Source organism: Panthera tigris, chromosome D1 (assembly GCF_018350195.1).
Source record: "Panthera tigris isolate Pti1 chromosome D1, P.tigris_Pti1_mat1.1, whole genome shotgun sequence".
Taxonomy (NCBI): Eukaryota; Metazoa; Chordata; class Mammalia; order Carnivora; family Felidae; genus Panthera; species Panthera tigris.
Genome location: NC_056669.1, coordinates 100184905 through 100206659, shown reverse-complemented (window position 1 = coordinate 100206659; position 21755 = coordinate 100184905). Strand labels below are relative to the sequence as shown.

The following is a 21755-nucleotide window of genomic DNA, read 5'->3' as shown; positions in this document are numbered from 1 at the left end:
ACTCTCAAGCTAGTTGGACATTTTTTTATTATTTTAAATCTCTTACTGTCACTTTGTATTTTTAAAAAAATATACTCGTTGTTAAAGGAAGACAATTTTAACTGATACGTCCACAGGGACAGGTATTTAAAGGAGGTGAGGCCAACAGTTTGGAAATATGCACATTGAACACTAGATCATTATTCAGATATTCATTTTCTGTCTTTCATCTCCATTATTCTTATGTCCTCATGGAATACAAGAGGTCACTTATGATACTGCACAAACATCATTCGTTGGGTAAAATACAACTGTGGGACACAGATTTCCGCTGGCCTCCCAAAGACCACCAACTTTTTTTTTAATGTTTATTTATTATTATTATTCAGAGACAGAACTTCAGAAGGGCAGAGAGGCAGAGCGAGAGGGGGACACAGAATCTGAGGCAGGCTCCAGGCTCTGAGCTGTCAGCACAGAGACCGACGCTGGGCTCGAACCCATGAACCGCGAGATCATGACCTGAGTTGAAGGCAGACGCTTAACCAACTGAGCCACCCAGGCGCCCCACCACCAACTTTTTTAAAGCAAAGAGAGGCAGATTTCAGAGATATTCTGTGCAAGAGCATTCAGTGAAAACAATAAAATAATATTACACTTTCTAGAAAATTAGGTTGTGGGTGCAATTCAGAAATGAGTCTATCTGAGGTTAGAGACTGTGAATTTATGAGTACTTTTACCTTGTGACTTATGCATCTGATCTGTTGGTGAATAGATCTTGTTGATTATAGTAAATTAAGGCAGATGGACTCACACACTAAACCATTTTCCCTTTCTTGCTGCCCTGTCCCTGTGATCAGCATCCAGCATCCCTACAGTTTGGTCCCCCAAATTCTTCCTACTCTCTCCTGAGCAAGAGCAACTGTCTGAGGAGAGCGGGGTTAGCCTCAGCATACTCCTGTCTATCCACTCTGCCATAGCGCTCATGGAGACCCTTCCACCATATTGTCCAGCAACCACCATCTGCCTTGCTCCAGTGGGTCCTGGAACAAACTATCTCTACCTCTTGTTTATTGAGACTGGATAGAACATAGAATTAATGGGGTTGTGGGAGAACGTCATATCCAGGAAACTACCAGACCTCTGTCCACTCCACTTTCTTGGATGATGAGGGAAAACAAAGGAATATATTCATCACCTGCACCTCTTACTTAATTATGCTTCTCTATTACAGGACATAACTCATGTTGGCAAAATTTAACAAAAACAGCTACCTTATGAGAATACCTGGATTATTGTGAGAATTATTGCCTCAAACTACGAGGATATCGTTTCCAATCTATAAGCTAGACGTAGCAAAAGTTATCATAAAAACTACATAGGTGGTGTGGAAATAGCATGATTTAATTTGGATGAAAAGTGTGCTACAAATTCTGTACAGTGCTGTTGAAATGCAGGCAATATTATTATCACTATCATGTAATCGATTGGTATGGGTATGTATATATTTCCAGGACAGTCTGTTTAATCTAAACAGTCCCGGCACTGCTCATCTCTTTTCCTGAATACAGAAAAATAGAAAGGACCAGCAGTTTAATTACTAAGATAATAGAATGATGTTAATCGTGATTCCATTTCCTTCTTTCACAACCAGGGATTCCCAGATCTCAGCGATGGCTGTTGAGAACTGCTCTGTGATGACGGACTTCATACTCCTAGGACTTACTGGAAGAAAAGATGTGCAGCAGGGGCTCTTTGTGTTCTTTCTGCTGGTTTATGCCATAACCATGATTGCCAACCTAGGGATGATCCTGCTGATCAAACTGGACTCCAGGCTCCACACACCCATGTATTATTTCCTGAGCAACCTGTCTTTCTGTGATGTCTGCTACTCCTCCACTGTCTCTCCCAAGATGCTGGCTGGCTTCCTAGCTGAGCAAAAGAAGATTCCATACAACTCGTGTGCAATTCAGCTGTATTTTTTCGGGGCCTTCGCAGATGTGGAGTGTCTCATGTTGGCTGTCATGGCTTACGACCGGTATGCAGCCATCTGTAATCCACTTCTGTATACAATCGCCATGTCCAGGAGAATCTGCATCCAGCTCGTGGCCCTTGCCTACATCGTGGGATTTGTGGATTCGGCAATCCACACCGGTTGCACGTTTCGATTGGCATTCTGCAATTCCAATATCATCAATCACTTTTTCTGTGACATCCCACCCTTGCTGTCCCTCTCGTCTTCCGATACATCTATAAACGAGATAGTGATGTTCACTTTCATTGGTTGTGTGGTGGGGTGCAGCGTCATCACCGTCCTCCTCTCCTACACCTACATCATAATGACCATCCTCAGAATGAACTCAGCGGAAGGGAGACGCAAAGCCTTTTCTACATGTGCCTCCCACTTGACCGCAGTGGCCATATTTCACGGCACACTCCTGTTCATGTATTTCCGACCCAGCTCCAGTTACTCTATGGACACGGACAAAATGGCCTCTGTGTTCTACACAGTCGTCATCCCAATGTTAAACCCACTGATCTACAGCTTACGGAATAAGGATGTGAAAGGTGCCCTGAAAAAAATAATCAGTACTTGAAGTTGGATTTTTCACCAAAAACTATTTTTTAAAAGATTCTGAGAGCTGAAGTTCAGATCCTTTGGCATAGATTCCTATAGTCTCACCAATACAACCTTCTAGATGTTTTCTATCGTTTATCATTGTACCTAAATTGAGTGTGGGGAGTCATTATTGATCTTAGCCTTCTTCTCAGACTAAGAAAGAGTAATACTAGGTTATGGCTGGTTTGCAAAAAGGATCTTTTTATACCCGCTTTCTCTGTTCATGGGGGTGCCCCTGCGAACTACTCTCCTCGTGCCGGTTAAACATAACTCCTTAAGATTATAGTATTTTGTAAGTGATGAGTTCAATAAACTTGTTCAGCCAGAGGGGAATGTCTGTGAGTTAAGTTGGGTTTGTTTGCACCCTTCCTGTGGACTGGTATCACCCTATAAATGTTCCATCATGGCACTCACAAGTATTTCGGTAGTAAGTAAATACATAAGGATAAATTAAAAATATCCTGCCCCAGCTCAAAGTTCTGTGAATGCAATACCCTTTCCAGGATTGTTCACCAAGAGTTCTACTCTGTTATTTACAAAGCTCAGCTCCAGATGCCATTTAAAACATTTATTAAATTAATGAATGAGTGTCCCCTGCAAAGCTGATGCAAGGAGACTTTGTAAATTCACACACACACACACACACACACACACACACACTTGCTTTGCTAATATTATTCTAGTATTTTCATCTTACATTAAGTCTTCAAAAACTTTTTTTTTTTTTTTGGCTTAGGCTGAAATATCCATCAAGGATACGGATCATGGGATGTAAAAATCTTTTTTTGGACCATCTGTTCCTCTTCATTCTGGCCTGGTTATTTAAGCAGACACCCCCAGGACCAGGTGCTCCGGTTATACACTGCATCTCCCAGTGCACATCAGCTTGTTCATTCCCCTTCCTGCCCTCACTCTGGAGAACAGAGCTGGTGTTGCTGACAACTTTACAGAAAATGCACAAATGACAGTTGGACAAGGACCTATACCTTGTCCAAAGGCCACTGGAAAGAGGACTCCGTCTTTCTTAATGTGTTCATAGCATTATTATAATAAATTTTTAAAAAAACTAAAATGCCTAATTGATACAGTTTAAGCTGAAAGTAAGATTTAATGACCTAATCATGTGTTCAATGAAAAAAAAAAAAACAAAAAACAAAGGGCGCAGTAAAATTTACATAGAATTCTATTTGTAATAATTGACGATTTTGGCTGTCTGTTTATCTGTGAAACAAATAAACACAGTTTTAATAATGGCCATTGCTGGTAGCTGGATGTCAGGTAATCTTATGTCCTTTGCCAAAAACCTAATTAATTGCATGTGTTGTTTACACTGCCGTCAATTAAGACTTAATCCACTTATGAAAAACGTAAGGAGTGTTGCTCAAGATTCATTTTATTTTAGGTTATTGTCAAGAAGGAATTACAGAAGCACCTTTTTCTGGTTCCGGGAGGAGAGGGCCATGGTTTTACAGGCTTTTTCATTTAAATCTTCTTCCTGTTTTATATATATTCATTCCTTTAGTGTACAAAATGGGCTGAGTGTATCTCAAAATATCATAAGCATTAAATAACACATTTAGAGGCGCCTGGGTGGCTCAGTCGGTTGGGCGTCCAACTTCCGCTCAGGTCATGATCTCAGGGTTCGGGAGTTCGGGCCCCTGTGGGCTCTGTGCTGACAGCTGAGAGCCTGGAACCTGTTTCTGATTCTGTGTTTCCCTCTCTCTCTGCCTCTTCCCCACTCATTCTCTGTCTTTCTCTCAAAAATAAATAAAACATTAAAAAATCAAAAAAATATATAACACATTGAAAAGGTGAAATTATTAGCAGGTTATTAGTTTTGCATTCCTGACTGGATGGACTTTTAAGACAAATCAAAGTATTTCATTATCTATTGACCATTTCACTTTGCAATCTCAAATAATTTATTTGTTGTTTAAAATATGTCATATATCAGTACCTGTCCATCATTGTCCAAATTCCTTCCCATCACAATGTACTTTAGTGAAAAACATATTACATATATTCCTATCTATAAAAATTAAACTTATTCATGTCACATGAAATTAGATTTCCTGGCCAGCTTTCACATATGTGCGTCAGAATAAGATATTTCTTTGTTCTTCTTTATGGTTTCATTTAAAGATGACTTTAATTTATTTTTTTTTCAACGTTTTTTATTTATTTTTGGGACAGAGAGAGACAGAGCATGAATGGGGGAGGGGCAGAGAGAGAGGGAGACACAGAATCGGGAACAGGCTCCAGGCTCCGAGCCATCAGTCCAGAGCCTGACGCGGGGCTCCAACTCACAGACCGCAAGATCGTGACCTGGCTGAAGTCGGACGCTTAACCGACTGCGCCACCCAGGCGCCCCTTAAAGATGACTTTAATTTAATAGCCTTTACACATGGACAGGAAATGAGGATTTTGTTTTTGTTTGTGTTTTATTTTCATTTTTTTAAAAAACGGTAAAGAGGAGACAGGTGTTAAGATAAGAACTGGAATTCAGAGTGAGACAGACCCGGTTCACATCTATATACTGTCATTTACTTGTCAGCTGTGTGACCACAGATTATTAGTTTGTTACTCAGGTTCTTCATCTCCCTGATGTGGTTTTAATATTTACATGTATGTGGCTTTAATATTTATATGTTATATATGTGTATATATATACATATATGTGTATACCCATACATATATAACATATAAACATAAAACATATAAACATATACGTATAAATATACATATAAAACATATAAACATATTTATATACATATATACAAATATACATATAAAACATATAAACATATTTATGTTTATATAACATATAAACCATATAAATATTAAAGCCACGTGCATGTAAATATTAAAGCCACATACATGTAAATAAATATATATATAGACATAGATATTTTTATAACCAGGTATATATCTATTTATCTGAGGACGATAGGGAGTTTCTAAGACCATTCAGAGTCAACCAGCTCCCTCTCAGGAACTAAAACCTGGTGCTGAAAGAGAAGATGGTATCATTCATGGCATCCTATCATGAAATGGTGTCCATCTTTATTCCCTTTAGGGCCTGCTCACCCGGTCATTCAGGTTCCAGCTGCACATCACAGCTGCAGGTCTTATTTGGAACTGTCTATCCAGCCACCTTGGGGCTTATTTTTCCTAATGTTGCCTTTACTCCTGAGCAAAGATTTCTTCATGACTCCCCAGGTTGGCCACACTATTCCCATGTCCAGGCCAGATGCCTGAAACTATATTTCTGATCCAAGTCTCAAACCCCACAGTGCCAAGAAACGAGTTTAGGTAATTAGTCCCAGGATACCCCATTTTGTGTTATGCCGCGTGGCCCCATCCCAAGGGCCAAGGATGAAATGGGACATTGTTGGAGGAGTGGTGGAGAGAATGTGATCGCTGGTTGACCTGCGGTCTGAATCAGAGGCTCTTCACCTTTCCCTTGTCCTTGGAATATACATTCTGCCCACTATTCCCACAGTTTGAACTCTTCCAAGGACATAGACTTAAAGATCAATGTGGTGTTGAGGGCCCCCAGATGGTTTACATGACTGAGCCTAGTTAAGGCTTCTGTATAAACTTTTAAGATCCTGGAGCACAGGAGTGGCAATCTACTCCTCTTGGGGCTGCCCAAGACAAGCCTTGTAAGTCAGTTCATTAAACATTCCAGCTAGCAGTCTGGAGTGGTCTGCCTTTTTCTTCAGTCTCTCCCTACCCTCTGTGCAGGGGGAGGACAGTTTATGAGGCAACATACACTTAATGACAAAAGAACCAATATGCATTTCCTGTGATGAACCTGTACACTGTGGTGAACATTGTCTGCTCAGTATTTAGGATGAAGTGTTTGTTTCTCATTGTGATCAAGCTTCCAGTCCATTCTTCCCTACTGACAGCCCACATTGCCCAGAGCCCTTCCTCACCATTAGTGGGAGGCCTTCGCAGGCCTCACCACTGAGCTGTATGGACAAAAACCCTCTTGCAAAGATCCTTTCCACTGTAGTAAATGTAACTGTGATCCTTGCTTGTAACCCAGACTGCATTTTCACTGTCAGAAGGCTTTCCTGTCTAATTGACCCTCTCTCCCACTGTTCAACCTCACCTTGGGTTTAACACTATTTTCAACTTTCTGCCACACCTTGTCTAAAAGCCAAGTCCCAGCAGCCCACCTAACTAAGATCTCACCATTTGTTGGCTTCTGATCCCATCTCTGGCTCTCAGAGAATAGCCTCCTTCAGGAACTTCGGCTCTCTGCTTACCAGTCAAGAGATTTCAGACCATACATTCTCGAGGAAATAGTTTATGAGCCAGACGTTAACTTTGTGGATATTTGCAAATTGTTTTTTAATAAGCCACCATGCTTAACAATATCTTGAAACAGTCATGTGTGTTTATAGTAGCCCTCTGGAGAAGGAAAAAAAAATACTGCAAGAGAAATAGTTTCTGCCTATCCATAGGTGTATAATCTAAATAAAAAACAACCAATAGCAAATGTACTCATGTTGACTTCATGAACATTTACTCAGTATCTATATTGGGGAAAATGCTGTGATAAAGAGGCAAGGCATCAAATAAGGAACAATAATAAATGAGCAAGTCTAGTAGAGGGATAAAATACACAGAGACAGCTACAATGTCATATAGAAAATTCTGAGAGTCTCAAAGGAAGCACACTTAAGATTCTAATGAGGTTTATGATGTGACTTATCATCTGTAATTGAAGGAGATATCAGGAAAAAATCATATAGGAGTTAAAATTGGAGAAGATTTTTTTTAGAGTGAATACAATTAGATAGCTAAGCTGCAATGCACACATTTACATGGGAATAAAAATTAATTGAAAAATAGTCTCAGTAAATTGGATTTAGTTTCTTTCAGAAAAAGAGGGTTGTGACATTTAATGGCTTATCCAATGTTGAGAATAATTGTTATAAAATTTAGGATTGGAGGGAAAAGGAGTAAGAATATGAAATATAGGATATTATGTGAAGGGTAAATCTACTCCTTGAATACATGTTAAAAGTTTTAACTTTAAAATAATAAAGAGATAGACATAATACAAGTGATGTGACTGGGCTTGGCTCTGATGTTAGGCTCTGGCCTTATTTTGTAGTTGAGGCCTCATTACCCACAGATTTGGGAAACATCCATATCAAACTGACTTTCCCAACAGTAAGAACCAAAGGTCAAAGAACAGACATTGTTGAAAAAGTCATCAGGCTCAATTTCATTCTTTCTTAAGAAAGCAATTTTCGGCTGATCACTTTCCTAAAGGCATTTTTGACATCTTTGTTCCTCAGACTGTAAATTAAGGGATTCAACATAGGTATAATCAATGTATAGAACACAGAGGTCACTTTGTCAATATCCAGCGAATGACCAGCGCTGGGGCGCAAGTAAATAAAAATGAGGGTACCATGGTAAATAGTGACCACAGTCAGATGGGAGGCACAAGTGGAGAACCCTTTTCTTCTTCCTTCAGCAGAGCCTGTTTTAAGAATGGCTGCTATGATGCAGACATAAGAGAGAAGAACTGTTAGAAGACAGATAGCTTCCACTAAACCAGCAAAAACTACCAGAACAATGTCATGCATGTAAGTGTCAGTGCAGGACAGAGAGAAGAGTGGGGAGATATCGCAGAAGAAATGGTTAATTTCTTTGGAGCAGAAAGACAGATGGAAGGTATTTGTAGTGTGAATAATTGAGCTCATGGTACCTCCCCAAAATGCTCCAATCGCAAGCTGGCAGCAAAGCCTCTTGGACATAATTACAGTATAAAGCAGTGGGTTGCAGATGGCTATGTACCGGTCATAAGCCATGGCAGCCAAGAGGAAAGATTCTGTGTCAACCAAAGAACAGAAAAAATATAACTGTGCAGCACAGCCCTTGTAAGAAATGGTCTTTTTCTCGGAAACCAAGTCTGCAAGTAATTTGGGGGCAATGACGGAGGAGTAGCATACATCTACAAAGGACAGTATGCAGAGGAAAAAGTACATAGGGGTGTGCAAATGGGAACTGGTCATGATTAATGACATCATCCCTAGGTTCCCCATTAAGGTAACAGAGTAGATAAAAAGGAACACAGCAAAAAGAACCCTCCAGAGTTCTGGATGCTCACTAAATCCCAAGAGAAAGAACTCAGTCTTCACAGTGAGGTTCTCCAATTCCATCCTCTGCAGTGCCCCAGACCTCTGCAGTTGTGGCACAAGTAATAATGATGGCAATATTAATAACTTCAACATTCACTAAAAATAACAACAATAACAAAAAAAAAAAACAGACAAAACAAATAGAAGAGTTATTCTAAATCCACTGTTATCTAAATCCATGTCTTGGTAACACATGGGCATATCTACAGCTAGGGTAGGGTATATACATTTCAGATATATATATACAGATAGATAGATATATATATATATCTGTATGTATATACATATATATATATCTATCTGTATGTATATACATATATATATATCTATCTGTATATATCTATCTGTATATATATATTTGTATATATATATCTGTCTATATATATATATACACACAGATATAGGGTATTATACATTTCAAACATGCAGATTTTCAATTTCTTAATTAAATCAACACTCTGCCACTTCTATCACGTAAAGCTATTGTTTTCTGTATTTAAGGGCACCGCCATCAAATCAGTTGTTGAGCTGTACATTCTTCGACTCCCTCATCTTCTACCAATGTCAAGTAATAGTGGCTAAACCACGTGGGTGTAAAGCAAATTGAATGGATAGCCTCTGTTCCCGTTTGTGTTGTGTTTTTTTTTTTGTTTTTTTTTCACAACAGATAGCATTGCCGTTCCAGCCGAAGCCTTCTATGAGAAGATTAGCAGAACTTCTGTTCCTTACCTTGAGCTGTGGCTGCCCCTCTGAGGAACAAAAAAACTCCAAAGAGTTGTTCGACATCCGCTGATAAGATATAAAGAAGAAAGGTTCTGCGTTAATCATACAAGTGACTGAATCCCAGCTCTGTCTCTCAGAAGTTGTGAGACCTTGGTCAGGCCACTTAACCACTGAGCTTCAGTTCATCCCCTATGACATGACAGTGATAGTGCCTTATAATCAAATTGTAAGTGTTAAGTGAATTTCCTTCCACAGTCTCCGTATCCTCACCATCTTGTTCCTTCACGGTTCTAAATCTGGCAGCCTGGCAATTCTGAGTCGATCCAGATGTCTGTTTTCCTTTTCTGGAATTCAAGCTACAGAACATAGCTAGAGGAATTCTCATGCCTACAGATTTATTAAATTCAATCCAGGGAATATGATAACGATACCCAGGAATGTGTCCATGCCCTCTGCCAGGAATAATTGTAAAAGATGTTGAAAAAAGGATCACTCTCCTTACCTTTCTATCTTTTTGCCTTTGACTGACCTTACTCTAGTTTAGAAATCTGTAAGTCGCAGAGAACTGATAGCAACACAATACTTGTCTACGGACATGTGCATTTTGTCGAGCGTAGAGATAATGGATTTCCCTCTCTTCTATGGAAATAGCCAGTTTTTAGTCTATTTGTATATTTATTTGTGAATTTTTTTCAAGTTTTAATTTAAGTTCTAGTTAGTTAATATACATGGTAAAATGTTCAGGAGTAGAATTCAGTGATTCATCACTTTATGTATAACAGCCATGTTCATCTTAAAAGCCCTGCTTAATAATGAATTCTTGATCTATAATTCTTTGCATTATCTTTTATACCAATTAGAACAGCTTAGGGAATGAATGATGAAGTAAAATCACTGAAAGTTTCATTTTATATTTGTATAAAAGTCACAATTAGTTAATATATCATCAAGTTAGCTAACATACCGGGTATACAGTATGTTCTTGGTTTTGGGGGGAGATTCCCATGATTCATCGCTTACGTACAACACCCAGTGCTTATCCCAGCAAGTGCCCTCCTCAATGCCCACCATCCATTTTCCCCACTCCTTCAATCCCCCTGGCCATAAACCCTCAGTTTGTTCTCTGTATTTAAGAGTCTCTTATGGTTTTTGTCCCTCTCTGTTTGGAACTATTTTTTCTCCTTCCCTTCCCTCATGGTCTTCTGTTAAGTTTCTCAGATTCCACATAGGAGTGAAAACATATGATATCTGTCTTTCTCTGACTGAAAAAAATAATAATCTTTTCCAAAGAAGACATCCACATAGCCAACAGACACATGAAAAGATGTTCAACATCACTCATCATCAGGGAAATACAAATCAAAACCACATTAAGATACCACCTCACACTAGTCAGAGTGGATAAAATTAACATCTCAGGAAACAACAGATTTTGGCAAGGATGTGGAGAAACAGGAACCCTCTTGCACCATTGGTGGGAATGCAAACTGGTGCAGCCACTCTGGAAAACAGTGTGGAGCCTCCTCAAAAAATTGAAAAGAGATCTACCGTATGACCCAGCAATAGCACTACTAGGAATTTATCCAAAGGCTACAGGAGTGCTGACTCATAGGGGCATATGTACCCTAATGTTTATAGCAGCACTTTGAACAATAGCCAAATTATGAAAAGAGCCTAAAAGCCCATCAACTGATGAATGGATGAAGAAGATGTGGGACATATAAACAATGGAATACTACTTGGCAATGAGAAAGACTGAAATCCTGCCATTTGCAACAACGTGGATGGAACTGGAAGGTGTTAAGCTAAAAGTCACGATTTTAAGTTATATTTACATATATGTATATATAATTCATAAAATTGTTGTTTAACTTTTCATAGCATACAGTTATTTCCTTCATTTAATCTCTATTGAAAACCTTCATAATTCTTTTTAGGTCTCATTCTCTTTTTGGGTCTCTTCTTCTCACTACCAGAAAATGATTTCTGTCTTGTAGAGAAAAAGATCCGATAGCAAGGAAGTATATGCTCAACTTTCTCATCAAGTCATGATATAAGCATTTGGATTCATCGATGGCTTCCTCTCTCCTTTATTTTCCTTTTGTGGAATATCATGCCCTCACATTTTCTGAGGTTAATCCCTTCAACTGTGCACCCAGTTCTGATGTCTGCATCAATTAAGATACTTATACCATTACTACTAATCTTTCCTTCATAACCTTGCAGCACATAACATTGAAGTCAATGTCACCTTTAAAAACATTACTCTGTATCTACTTCCATTTATTTTCTTTCACCTTATTTCAAGGTTTTCTTATAAGCGTCTACACTGGTTTCTACTTTCTCACTTCAGCCTACTCACATAGGATTTTTATCCCAATGACTTAAAACCCTTTTTGTTTCAATTCCAAACTATGTCCTATTCGTCAAAGTCAAAGATTTTTCAGTAGGTAATGAAATTTATTTCTCTATTTCATGTAATAGCTTTGACATCTCCTTTCTTCTTTTTTTAAATCACGTTTATTCATTTTTGATAGAGTGTGAGTGGGGGAGGGGTAGAGAGCTAGGGGGACAGAGGATCTGAAGTGGGCTCTGCACTGACAGCAGAGAGCCTGATGCAGGGCTTAAACTCACAAACTGTGATATCACGACCTGACCTAATGGCAGACACTCAACCTGCTGAGCTGCCCAAGTGCCCCAACCTCTCCTTTCATCTTAAAATACCTTCCTCTCTTGGCTTTTGTATGCCTCTCTTGATTTCATTCCTAATGTCAATTTGCCCCTATTCAGCCTCCTTCATGCACAGTGGCACTTTCCTAGGGCTTCCTTCTCAATCTACTTCTCTCCTCGCTATGTACACTCTCCCAACATAATTCTGTGCCTTTCCTTACAGTACCGAGTAGACAGTGATAACTTTCACATGGGCATCTGTCCGACTCAGAGTGACCTAACAAAGAGTCACATGTACATTTCAGTATGCCAAAAACTATATTTAATTACTATTGTTTCCTACAACGTATGACTATTCTATGATTCCTGTCTTGAATATATATCTGCCACTTCCACTGCTAGTCCAAGTAAGATACCTCCTCTTACCCAAAGCCAAAGAAGAACCATTGATACAATCTGCAAAACGTGGCAAATATCCAATGTTTCCTTCTTTTTTTAAAAATACAATTTAATGTTTATTTACTTTTGAGAGAGAGAGAAAGACAGAGGGCGAGTGGCGGAGGGGCAGAGAGAGGACTAGACATAGAATCTGAAGAAGGTTCCAGGCTCTGAGCTGTCAGCACTGAGCTGGATGCAGGGCTCAAACGAATGGACCATGGGCTCACGACCTGAGCCAAATTTGGATGCTCAACCGACTGAGCTACCCAGGTGCCCCAGAAACATTTCCTTCTTATCATCATTGACACTCCATTATGTAATGTCATCCCTCACTTTCCTCAGTTGAACTTCTTAATTGGCCTCATTTTCTCTGGTCAATTCCCATTCTACTTTCAAACACGCTACAAAATGAATTCATAAACCACTGTAAGAATTACCTGTACAAAATAGATTTTCTGTTATGTAGTCTTCTTCCTACACTTAAATATTCCTTGTCCCCTACAAGCTCAGCATTGAAATACCTTCAGCGTTCACATATATTCCCATTTTTATCTCATATACTGTATCTCACTCCAAACACTTTGCTTTAAAAAAAAAGTGTTAATTGGAGAAAGTGCTATCTCTGAGCTACTAGTCAACTCTTTGGAGTTCTCCCTTCCTGAAATACATATGGCATCCTCCTTAGAAAATATCAACTCTCATTGAATGACAGCTCATCTGTTCCTGTCTACAAATATGAGAGATAAGATTGTCAATTGACCTAAAAGTGGAACAATGGCCACCACTGTGAAGGCAAAAGGGATAAAATTAGAGCCAGTGGCTAGAAAGGCAAACGTGGATGAAATGCTTCTTTGTTATGTCATGCCCTCTTTTGGTATCTATGAAGAATGACTACCAAAAAGTAGGGATGAAAAAAAGAGGCTCATCTTTAAGGCCAATGCTAAAATAAGCTTGGGGGTCTGAGCCACGGAGAAGAACCACTTTTTGCTGGACTTTTTTGCTACCAAATCCTTTATTTCTAATCACAGAATCAAAGGTAATGAAGAAATTAATTTTTATAGAGAATATTTTCTTACAATGATCTTTCAAGGATGTTATATACTTTCAGATTAAAAAGACTTTCAGGAAAGGAAATATAAATTTCAAATGGAACAATAGAAGGGGAAAGGAATAGAAGATATAAAAGAGTCAGAAGCATCCAAAGAGGAACCAAAAAATCTGCTCTTCAATGCAATTGGTAGGTGAGGATGAAATTGGGGGCTTCGAAAAGAGTTTAGTAAAATAGTATATTCTGACAGACAAAGCTCTATATTGAGCGCTAGTCACTAACTTTGTAAAGCATTTTTCTGTTGCCTCAAAGCCACTCCCCTAATCCTACCCCAGTCCTGTCACCTGTGTATTGACAATTGTTCGTATGAACACATGACTACAGGATAGAATAAATAGTATGGCCCACAAATGCATTACCCTCAATTTATACTTCAGTCTGCTCAACTTAAAAAAAAATAAGAAGCAATGAGAGCTGTGTTTATAGTTAGATTTCTAATCAGAGTCCAATAATGCTGAAGATTGTCTTAAGAATATCATTTATTAAATGTGATTTTTTTGTTGTTGTTGGTGGTGGTAATGTTGCTTTTGCTGGAAATACCTTGAGAAATAAAACCTGTGTTATTCTAAGTATGTGTCTTCTCTGGGCACCTCGGTGGCTCAGTCAGTTAAGCATCCGACTTTGGCTCAGGTCGTGATCTCACAGTTCGTGGGGTTCAGGCCCGCATCAGGCTCTGTGCTGACAGTTCAGAGTCTGGAGCCTGCTTCAGATTCTGTGTCTCCCTGTCTCTCTGCCCCTTCCCTGTTCATACTCTGTGTCTTTCTGTCTCGAAAATAAATAAAACATTTAAAAAATTATAGGCATGTGTCTTCTCAAAAGATCAGTTTTCTGTGTGTAAAATAAACGATTTTATGAAGATGAGCACTTGAAATCCTGCCCAACTCTGATGTCCCAGGATTATGTGAAGAACACTTACCAGATCACTATCTTTCTTTCATTTACCTTACTACTCTGTTGTCAGCATCAGTTCATTTTTCACTGGAAAAATCAGCTTTGACAGTTATGGACAGTTTGACAATATTAAAAAAACAATCCATTGCAAGATTTTCCATAATCCATGTGTACAGGCCTTTTATGTCCATATAAGAAATCTGGGCCTCCCTTAGGAAGGCAGTGTTTCCTTAGGATAATGCAACACCTTTTATATTTTGCCTTGAGTCTTCTGAGATTAGCTTTCAGATCTCATTTAGGATCCCAGGAACACACACTCTGATATCCAAATCCCAGTGGGAAAAGATATGTGAGCAATTAAACAGTTCTACTGAGGAATTGTTTAACTCAAAAACACAAAATGAAATGATGTAATGTGTTTTTCTATAACTTGAAGATGTCTCAAAGAAAACTATATTTTTTAGTTTTGAAATGGTAGATTATTATTTTTTTAATTTTTTTAATGTTTATTTATTTTTGACAGAGGGAGACAGAGCATGACTGGGGGGGGGGGCGTTGGGGGCAGAGAGAGAAGGAGACACAGAATCCAAAGCAGGCTCCAGGCTCTGAGCTGTCAGCACAGAGCCAGACGCGGGGCTCGAACTCTTAGACTGCGAGATCGTAACCTGAGCCAAAGTCAGGTGCTCAACCGACTGAGCCACCCAGGCGCCCCAATGAAATGATAAATTATTATATAAAATTAGAATATGTTATTTTTCGTCTGATTTAACCAGCTCAAAGCAATTTATCAAACAGCTATCAGAGTATTATTCTATGTGAAGCAAGAATAACTGGAAAGGAGCAAGAATATTTCTATCTAGCTGTTGAAAATTAGAAGACCTTAAAGTCAAATGTCAGTGGAAAACCAATTATGACTGAAGTTAATGACTCTGATATGTGCTAAGTGTGCATCTATGTGCAAGTAAGATTCTGGCCATCCAAGGCCAGAATAGCTCAGAGAATCTTTCTTTAATAAATATATCTACTCTGTAAATATGTGTACCAGACAGTGTTTTGGGTACAAAACAGAAAGAAGAAAGATAACATGAACTGCACATTTAAGAATTTTGTCAATTACAGAATAGTGAATAAGAGATGATAAAAGAAACAACATAAACAATTACACAAAGTTTGGAAAGTGTGCGGCGTAATTGTAGACCTGAAAATGAGATTTAGAAAGAATGTGTTGCCTCATGAAGAAAGATAAGGCTGGATCTGTATATATACATCTTGGTATTTTGGCAAAAAGAACTATAAGCAGCTTTGAACTTCTATATGCCCAGAAGATTTATATCAACAAAAAGAAGCTCCATTTCTAACAGAACCTCAGTTAAGTTATTAGCTCACTAACCACTCACGTGAACCAATCCACTCAGAAACCAGTCACTGCATCTCTTGATTACTGGCCATTAACACTTCCTCAAATCCCATTGGCTGAATGCTGGGGAACATCATCAAAAAGATGTGAAAACTTCTGCACAGCAAAGGAAACAATCAGCAAAAGTAAAAGGCAACCTATGAAATGGGAGAAGATATTCACAAATGAAATATCCAATACACTTATCAAACTTAACACTTACAAAACAAATAATCAGTGAAGAAATGGGCAAACGATATGAACAGACACTTCTCCAAAGAAGACATCCCGATGGCTAACAGACACATGAAAAAAGGCTCAACATCACTCATCATTAGGGAAATACCACAATTAAAACCACAATGAGATACCACCTCATGCCAGTCAGAATGGCTAAAATTAACAACTCAGGCAACAACAGATGTTGGCAAGGACGCGGAGAAAGAGGACTTTTTTTGCACTGCTGGTGGGAATGCAAACTGGTACAGCCACTTTGTAAAACAGTATGGAGGTTCCTCAAAAAGTTAAAAATAGAACTACCTTATGACCCAGCAATTGCACTACTAGGTATTTATCCAATGGATACAGGTGTGCTGTTTCAAAGGGGCACATGAGTCCCAAAGTTTATAGCAGTGCTATCGACAATAGCCAAAGTATGGAAAGAGCCCAAATGCCCATCGATGGATGAATGGATAAAGATGTGGTATATATATGCAATGGAGTATTACTCGGGAATGAATGAATGAAATCTTGCCATTTGCAACTGAGTGGATGGAACTAGAGGGTATTATGTTAAGGGAAATTAGTCAGAGAAAGACAAATATCATATGACTTCACTCATACATGGAATTTAAGATACATTACAGATGAACATAAAGGAAGGGAAGCAAAAATAATATAAAAACAAGGAGGGGACAGAACATAAGAGACTTTTAAATACAGAGAACAAACTGAGGGTTGCTGGAGGAGTTGTGGGTGGGGGGGATGGGCTGAATGGGCAAAGGGCATTAAGGAAGACACTTGGGATGAGCACTGGGTGTTATACATAGGGAATGAATCACTGGAATCTACTTCTGAAATCATTATTGCATTATATGCTAACAAACTTGGATATTAATTAATTAGTTAATTAATTTTAATTAATTAATTTTAATTAATTAATTAATTAGTTAGTTAGTTAATTAAAAACAACAACAAAAAACATGACTGCTGAGTGACTGATGAGTTAGATTCAGATACTCAGAGGCTCCTCACGCCCTCCCTTGTCCTTGAAATGTATGTCTTGCCTGCCTTTCCCACTCCCAGAGGCTGCTCCAAGGACCTAGCCTTGAGTTAGTGATGTGTTGTTAAGAACACCTGCATGGTATATGTGACTGAACCCGGTTAGGATCTTTTTATAAACTTTTAAGATTTGGTGGGTGGGTGCGGGGATCCATTTTGTCTTGCTACTGCCCAAGACAAGCTTCATATATAAATTCCCTTTGCTTATTAAAACTGGTACCTATCAACCTGGAGTGACCTGCCTTTTCCTTCTGGTCTCTCCCTGCCCTCCAAATAATGGTGCTGGCCTCAAATTATACCTGAAAAGCTCCCAAGAGAGTTGCAAATCAACCTTGCAAAGACAGAGGCCAACTAAGAATAGGAGAGTTTGGGTCCCCACCGGAAAATTGAGATGCAAATAATAAGAGAATGAGAATTGCATGTCAACTCCTATAGTTTGCAAGTAAGAGAGCGATCAGATTATATAAATAAAACAAAACCACTTAAAGAAATAGAAAAGAAACTTTTGTGTAGTTGCTTTTCAGATATTTGAGGAACACTCAGTGTTTCTCAATTATTCCCAGACAATTGTGGATGTTATCTATGAAGTAACCTTGGGAGGGAAAAAGAAACCTGATATTTAAATTTTTTTGTGAAGCTGAATGTAAATGAGACTTTCTTTATTTCTTTGTTTCTTTGTTTGTTTGTTTCTTTCTTTCTTTCATAAAACGAAACAATCAGCCTCTCCATATGAAAATTGAGCCTGTTTCTTAGTAGGATATGGAGACCAGTAACTATTCAAGCCCAGATTAAAGCTATTCTGTGTCTCTGAGACCCTAAAACCCAAGGTCTCTGAAAGGAACATTGCAGATTCTGAAGAGAGATCAGAGTAGTAACTGGGTAAAATGTGAGCTTCTGGCTAACCAAAAAGGCTTTTTAAACACACAAAAGCTCAATATCGAGGGTCCCTCTGAAGAGACTGGAGCTCTTACATACTGAATCCTGCTAGTCCCGTGACTCCTGGCTCAAGTGGCTGTCTCTCTAGGTGAAACTGGAAAATGTCGGGAGACTTTTTGCCTATCACAAAGGTAGGGAAGGGTGGTAAAGGTAGCCAATGAGTAGAGGTCAGGGATGCTGCAAAACATCCCATAATATACAGACCAGACCCCTATAGCACAGAATTACCTAGAGAGAAAGGCCAATAGTGCCAACGTGGAGAAACCCTGTTCTGGTTGGAAGACCAAAGGTGAAAGATGTTTTTCTCTTACCTTTATCTTAAAACCCAAGTCTCATGGGTGAGGTGGGAAATCTCACTCCATTTACAACATTTAAAAAGCAATATAGAGCCATATTTTTATCATATGCACAATATATAACTCCATTCTTGGTCATTATTTATTCATCAATTAAAAAGAAATAATGAGTACCTGTCTTTGCCAGGAATACTGGAATATTTCTAAGTAACTCTTACCCTCAAGGATATCTTTTTAAGAAACATCAGGAGTGCATTTTATGAGCCAGGTCTTTGCAGTTTTGTTATTATGTTTAAGTTCAGTGATAACTCTGAGTCAGGCAACTTGTCTTCAGTTTATATTTGAGAGACTCAAGGTTAAGCAAGATTAAGCATCTTCCTCAAAATCACTCTTCAGGATCTGAAACTGGCTCCATCCTATTTCACTTAAGCAACAAAGACCTATATTATGTTTAAATCAGCAAGTCCAATAAAAATATAGTCAATAACAAATGTAAAATGAAATCTTAAGAAAGTAAGAAAACAAGGGGAGTGTTAACATTGTAGGGACACAGGAAAAGTACATTATATTTTGGCCTTTAAAAGGTGGATGTCTTAAATTTGAAAATGGACGTTTTTTTAATATGTCAAGCTCTAATCCCTGGGACCTGCAAATGCCACCTTGTTTGGGAGAAGGTCATTTGCAGATGTGATTAGGCTAAGGATTTTGAGATGAAGAGATTATCCCTGATTACCTGAGTGGGCGGTAAATGCCTTCACAGGTGACCTCAGAGAGTCAGTCTCTTTCATACACACACACACACACACACACACACACACACACACACACACGAGTAATAAAGATGGAGAGCAAAGATAATTGAAGATACCAGCCTTGAAGGTTGAAGTAATACAACCCCAAGTCAAAGAATGCTTGCGGCCACCAGAAACTGCAAGACTTGAGGAAAGCATTGTCCCCAAGAAGCTCCTAAAGGTATATGGCTTTCTTGGCACTTTGATTTTGGCCCAGTAACAGTGATGTCAAATTTCTGCCCTCACAACCTATAAGACGATAAAGTCTATTGTTTGAAGCCACCAAATTTATAGTCCTCTTTCTTTTTTTCCCCAGAAGCCATGGGAAACCAACGCAATCAATAAGTTTAGGATATAATAGATTTGAAAAAAAAGTAAATGCCTAAAATAATATAAGGCAAAAGAAAACATTAGTAAGAACACAGAAACTTAAGAAAAGTAAGGCATCAGATACATAATCTACTTATCTAATCAAGGATTAAAATATAGAATGGAGAATAAAAGGTAAAACTAAAAATAACCATAGTAATATCAACAAATAATTTATTAATCATTTATAATATATCATATATAATGCTAAGAATTTAAGAGACATAATTTAATTTTCATGGAAATTTTATTAGAAAATTATAGTATTGTCTCTATTTTGTAGAAGAGACAGTTTTTTTTAACTTATTATTTTATCGAAGTATACTTGACATACAACGTTATATTATTTTCAGGGGTACAACATAGTGATTCAACAATTCTATACATTACACAAGACTCACCATGGTAGGTTTGATTATCATCTGTTACCACACAACATTATTACAAATTATTGACTGTATTTCCTATGCTGTACTTTTCATCCCATGACTTAAATTTTATGACTGGAACTTTGTGCTTCTTAATACCCTTAAAAGAAACTTTAAAACTTCTGAAAGTATAATATGGCAATAGAAAAAATAATTTAAAAAATGACTAAAAATATTACACAGAAATTTACTCCAAATGTTCACTAAAATACATAGGTTATGAGACAGATGTGTGTGCATTCCCTAGAAAAATGAAAGTCTAATGAAAAAGGTTGCATGCTTTAACGATGATGAAACGACTTGTCTTTCTATGTGCACTTTGTTAGAAATATATTGATTTGTTCTCAAGCCAAGAAACAGAGTCTAACAAGGCCTCCCAAACCCACTCAAAGCAATTAGAGATTGGGGAAAGCAGCAACATTACCAGGTGCATTTGAATCATCCATAAAACAGATAATATATGGCTTAATAAGACAAGCAAGTGGAAAACAAAAAAGCATGCATAGTCCCCCAACTCATAAAATTTTTACCTACTTTACTTTTCATTCACATCCACCCAAAACCAGCCCCTCATTAAATATCTGATGTCTAGTTAAGAAAATAGTTTTCCAAAAGGTAATCTAGATCCCAACACTTTCTTGAGTGCTTCCTTCACATCCTTGTTCCGCAGGCTATAGATGAGGGGGTTGAGCATGGGAATCACTACAGTGTAGAACACTGGCCACCTTGTCAGTATCCATACTGTTGCCAGAACTGGGCCGGCAGTAAGTGAAAAGGATTGTTCCGTGGAAGACAAGGATGGCTGTAAGGTGGGAGGCACAGGTGGAAAAGGCTTTGCGCCTTCCCTCGGCAGAGTGCATCCTCAGGATGGTGATGAGAATTAGCAAGTAGGATGTGAGGATGATCACGATGGTGGTGATCTCATTGAAGGTGGCCACGATGTACAGCAGCAGTTCATTCATAGTGACATCAGAGCAAGCAAGGGATAAGAGAGGGGGCAGATTGCAGAAGAAGTGGTCAATCACATTTGATGTGCAGGATGGGATCTCAAGAGCTAAACACAAGTGGATCAGAGAACACACCATCCCACACAGGTAGCAACAAGACACCAGCTCCACACAGAGATTCCGGGACATGGTGACCGTGTACAGCAGTGGGTTCCAGATGGCCACAAAGCGGTCATAGGCCATCACAGCCAAAAGGAAGACCTCAGTGATTGTATAGGTACAAAAGAAATAGAATTGCACCATGCATCCCAGGAAGGAGATGGCTTTGTCCTCTTTTAAGATACTGGACAGCACCTTTGGCATGATGACAGTGGAGTAGCAAAAGTCCACAAAGGACAAGTGGCTGAGGAAAAAGTACATGGGAGTGTGAAGGTGACAGCTGACCTGAATCACGGCCATCATGCCCAGGTTGCCCAGCACTGTGACTCCATAGATGAGAAGGAACACAGAGAAGAGGGTGACTCTCAACTCAGGGGCTTCTGAGAATCCGAGGAGAATGAACTCGGTCACACCGGAGCAGTTTTCCATGCCCATGTTCCCATTTGATTGAGGTTGGAGAGAAATATTCATAGTTATCCTCCATTGTGTGATCCCAGATTCATTTTTTGGCTGTCTCTTAAAAAGAAAGACATGAAAATGCATAAGATAGTTATTTTTT

At 38.7% G+C, this 21755-nt stretch overlaps 3 protein-coding genes across 3 annotated transcripts; 1 reads left to right on the top strand and 2 right to left on the bottom strand.

Annotated features, from left to right (window-relative positions):
* The first annotated feature begins 1649 nt into the window (after positions 1 to 1649).
* LOC102950802 (olfactory receptor 5W2-like) lies at positions 1650 to 3410 on the top strand. The gene is made up of 2 exons (XM_007088802.2): positions 1650 to 2544; positions 3333 to 3410. Exons 1-2 carry the CDS (start codon positions 1650 to 1652, stop codon positions 3335 to 3337), a joined length of 900 nt encoding a protein of 299 aa, XP_007088864.2. The 3' UTR covers positions 3338 to 3410.
* Positions 3411 to 7851: 4441 nt separating this feature from the next.
* LOC102950494 (olfactory receptor 5I1-like) lies at positions 7852 to 8805 on the bottom strand. Its single transcript, XM_007088801.2, has one exon. It carries the CDS (start codon positions 8782 to 8784, stop codon positions 7852 to 7854), a length of 933 nt encoding a protein of 310 aa, XP_007088863.1. The 5' UTR covers positions 8785 to 8805.
* Positions 8806 to 20761: 11956 nt separating this feature from the next.
* Positions 20762 to 21631, bottom strand: LOC102950200 (olfactory receptor 5L1-like). Its single transcript, XM_015540529.1, has one exon. It carries the CDS (start codon positions 21629 to 21631, stop codon positions 20762 to 20764), a length of 870 nt encoding a protein of 289 aa, XP_015396015.1.
* Between the last annotated feature and the right edge of the window lie 124 nt (positions 21632 to 21755).

Bases quoted from the DNA above. Each gene is read 5' to 3' on its own strand.
- LOC102950200 (XM_015540529.1), bottom strand. From the start codon at position 21,631: ATGGGCATGGAAAACTGCTCCGGTGTGACCGAGTTCATTCTCCTCGGA.
- LOC102950494 (XM_007088801.2), bottom strand. From the start codon at position 8,784: ATGGAATTGGAGAACCTCACTGTGAAGACTGAGTTCTTTCTCTTGGGA.
- LOC102950802 (XM_007088802.2), top strand. From the start codon at position 1,650: ATGGCTGTTGAGAACTGCTCTGTGATGACGGACTTCATACTCCTAGGA.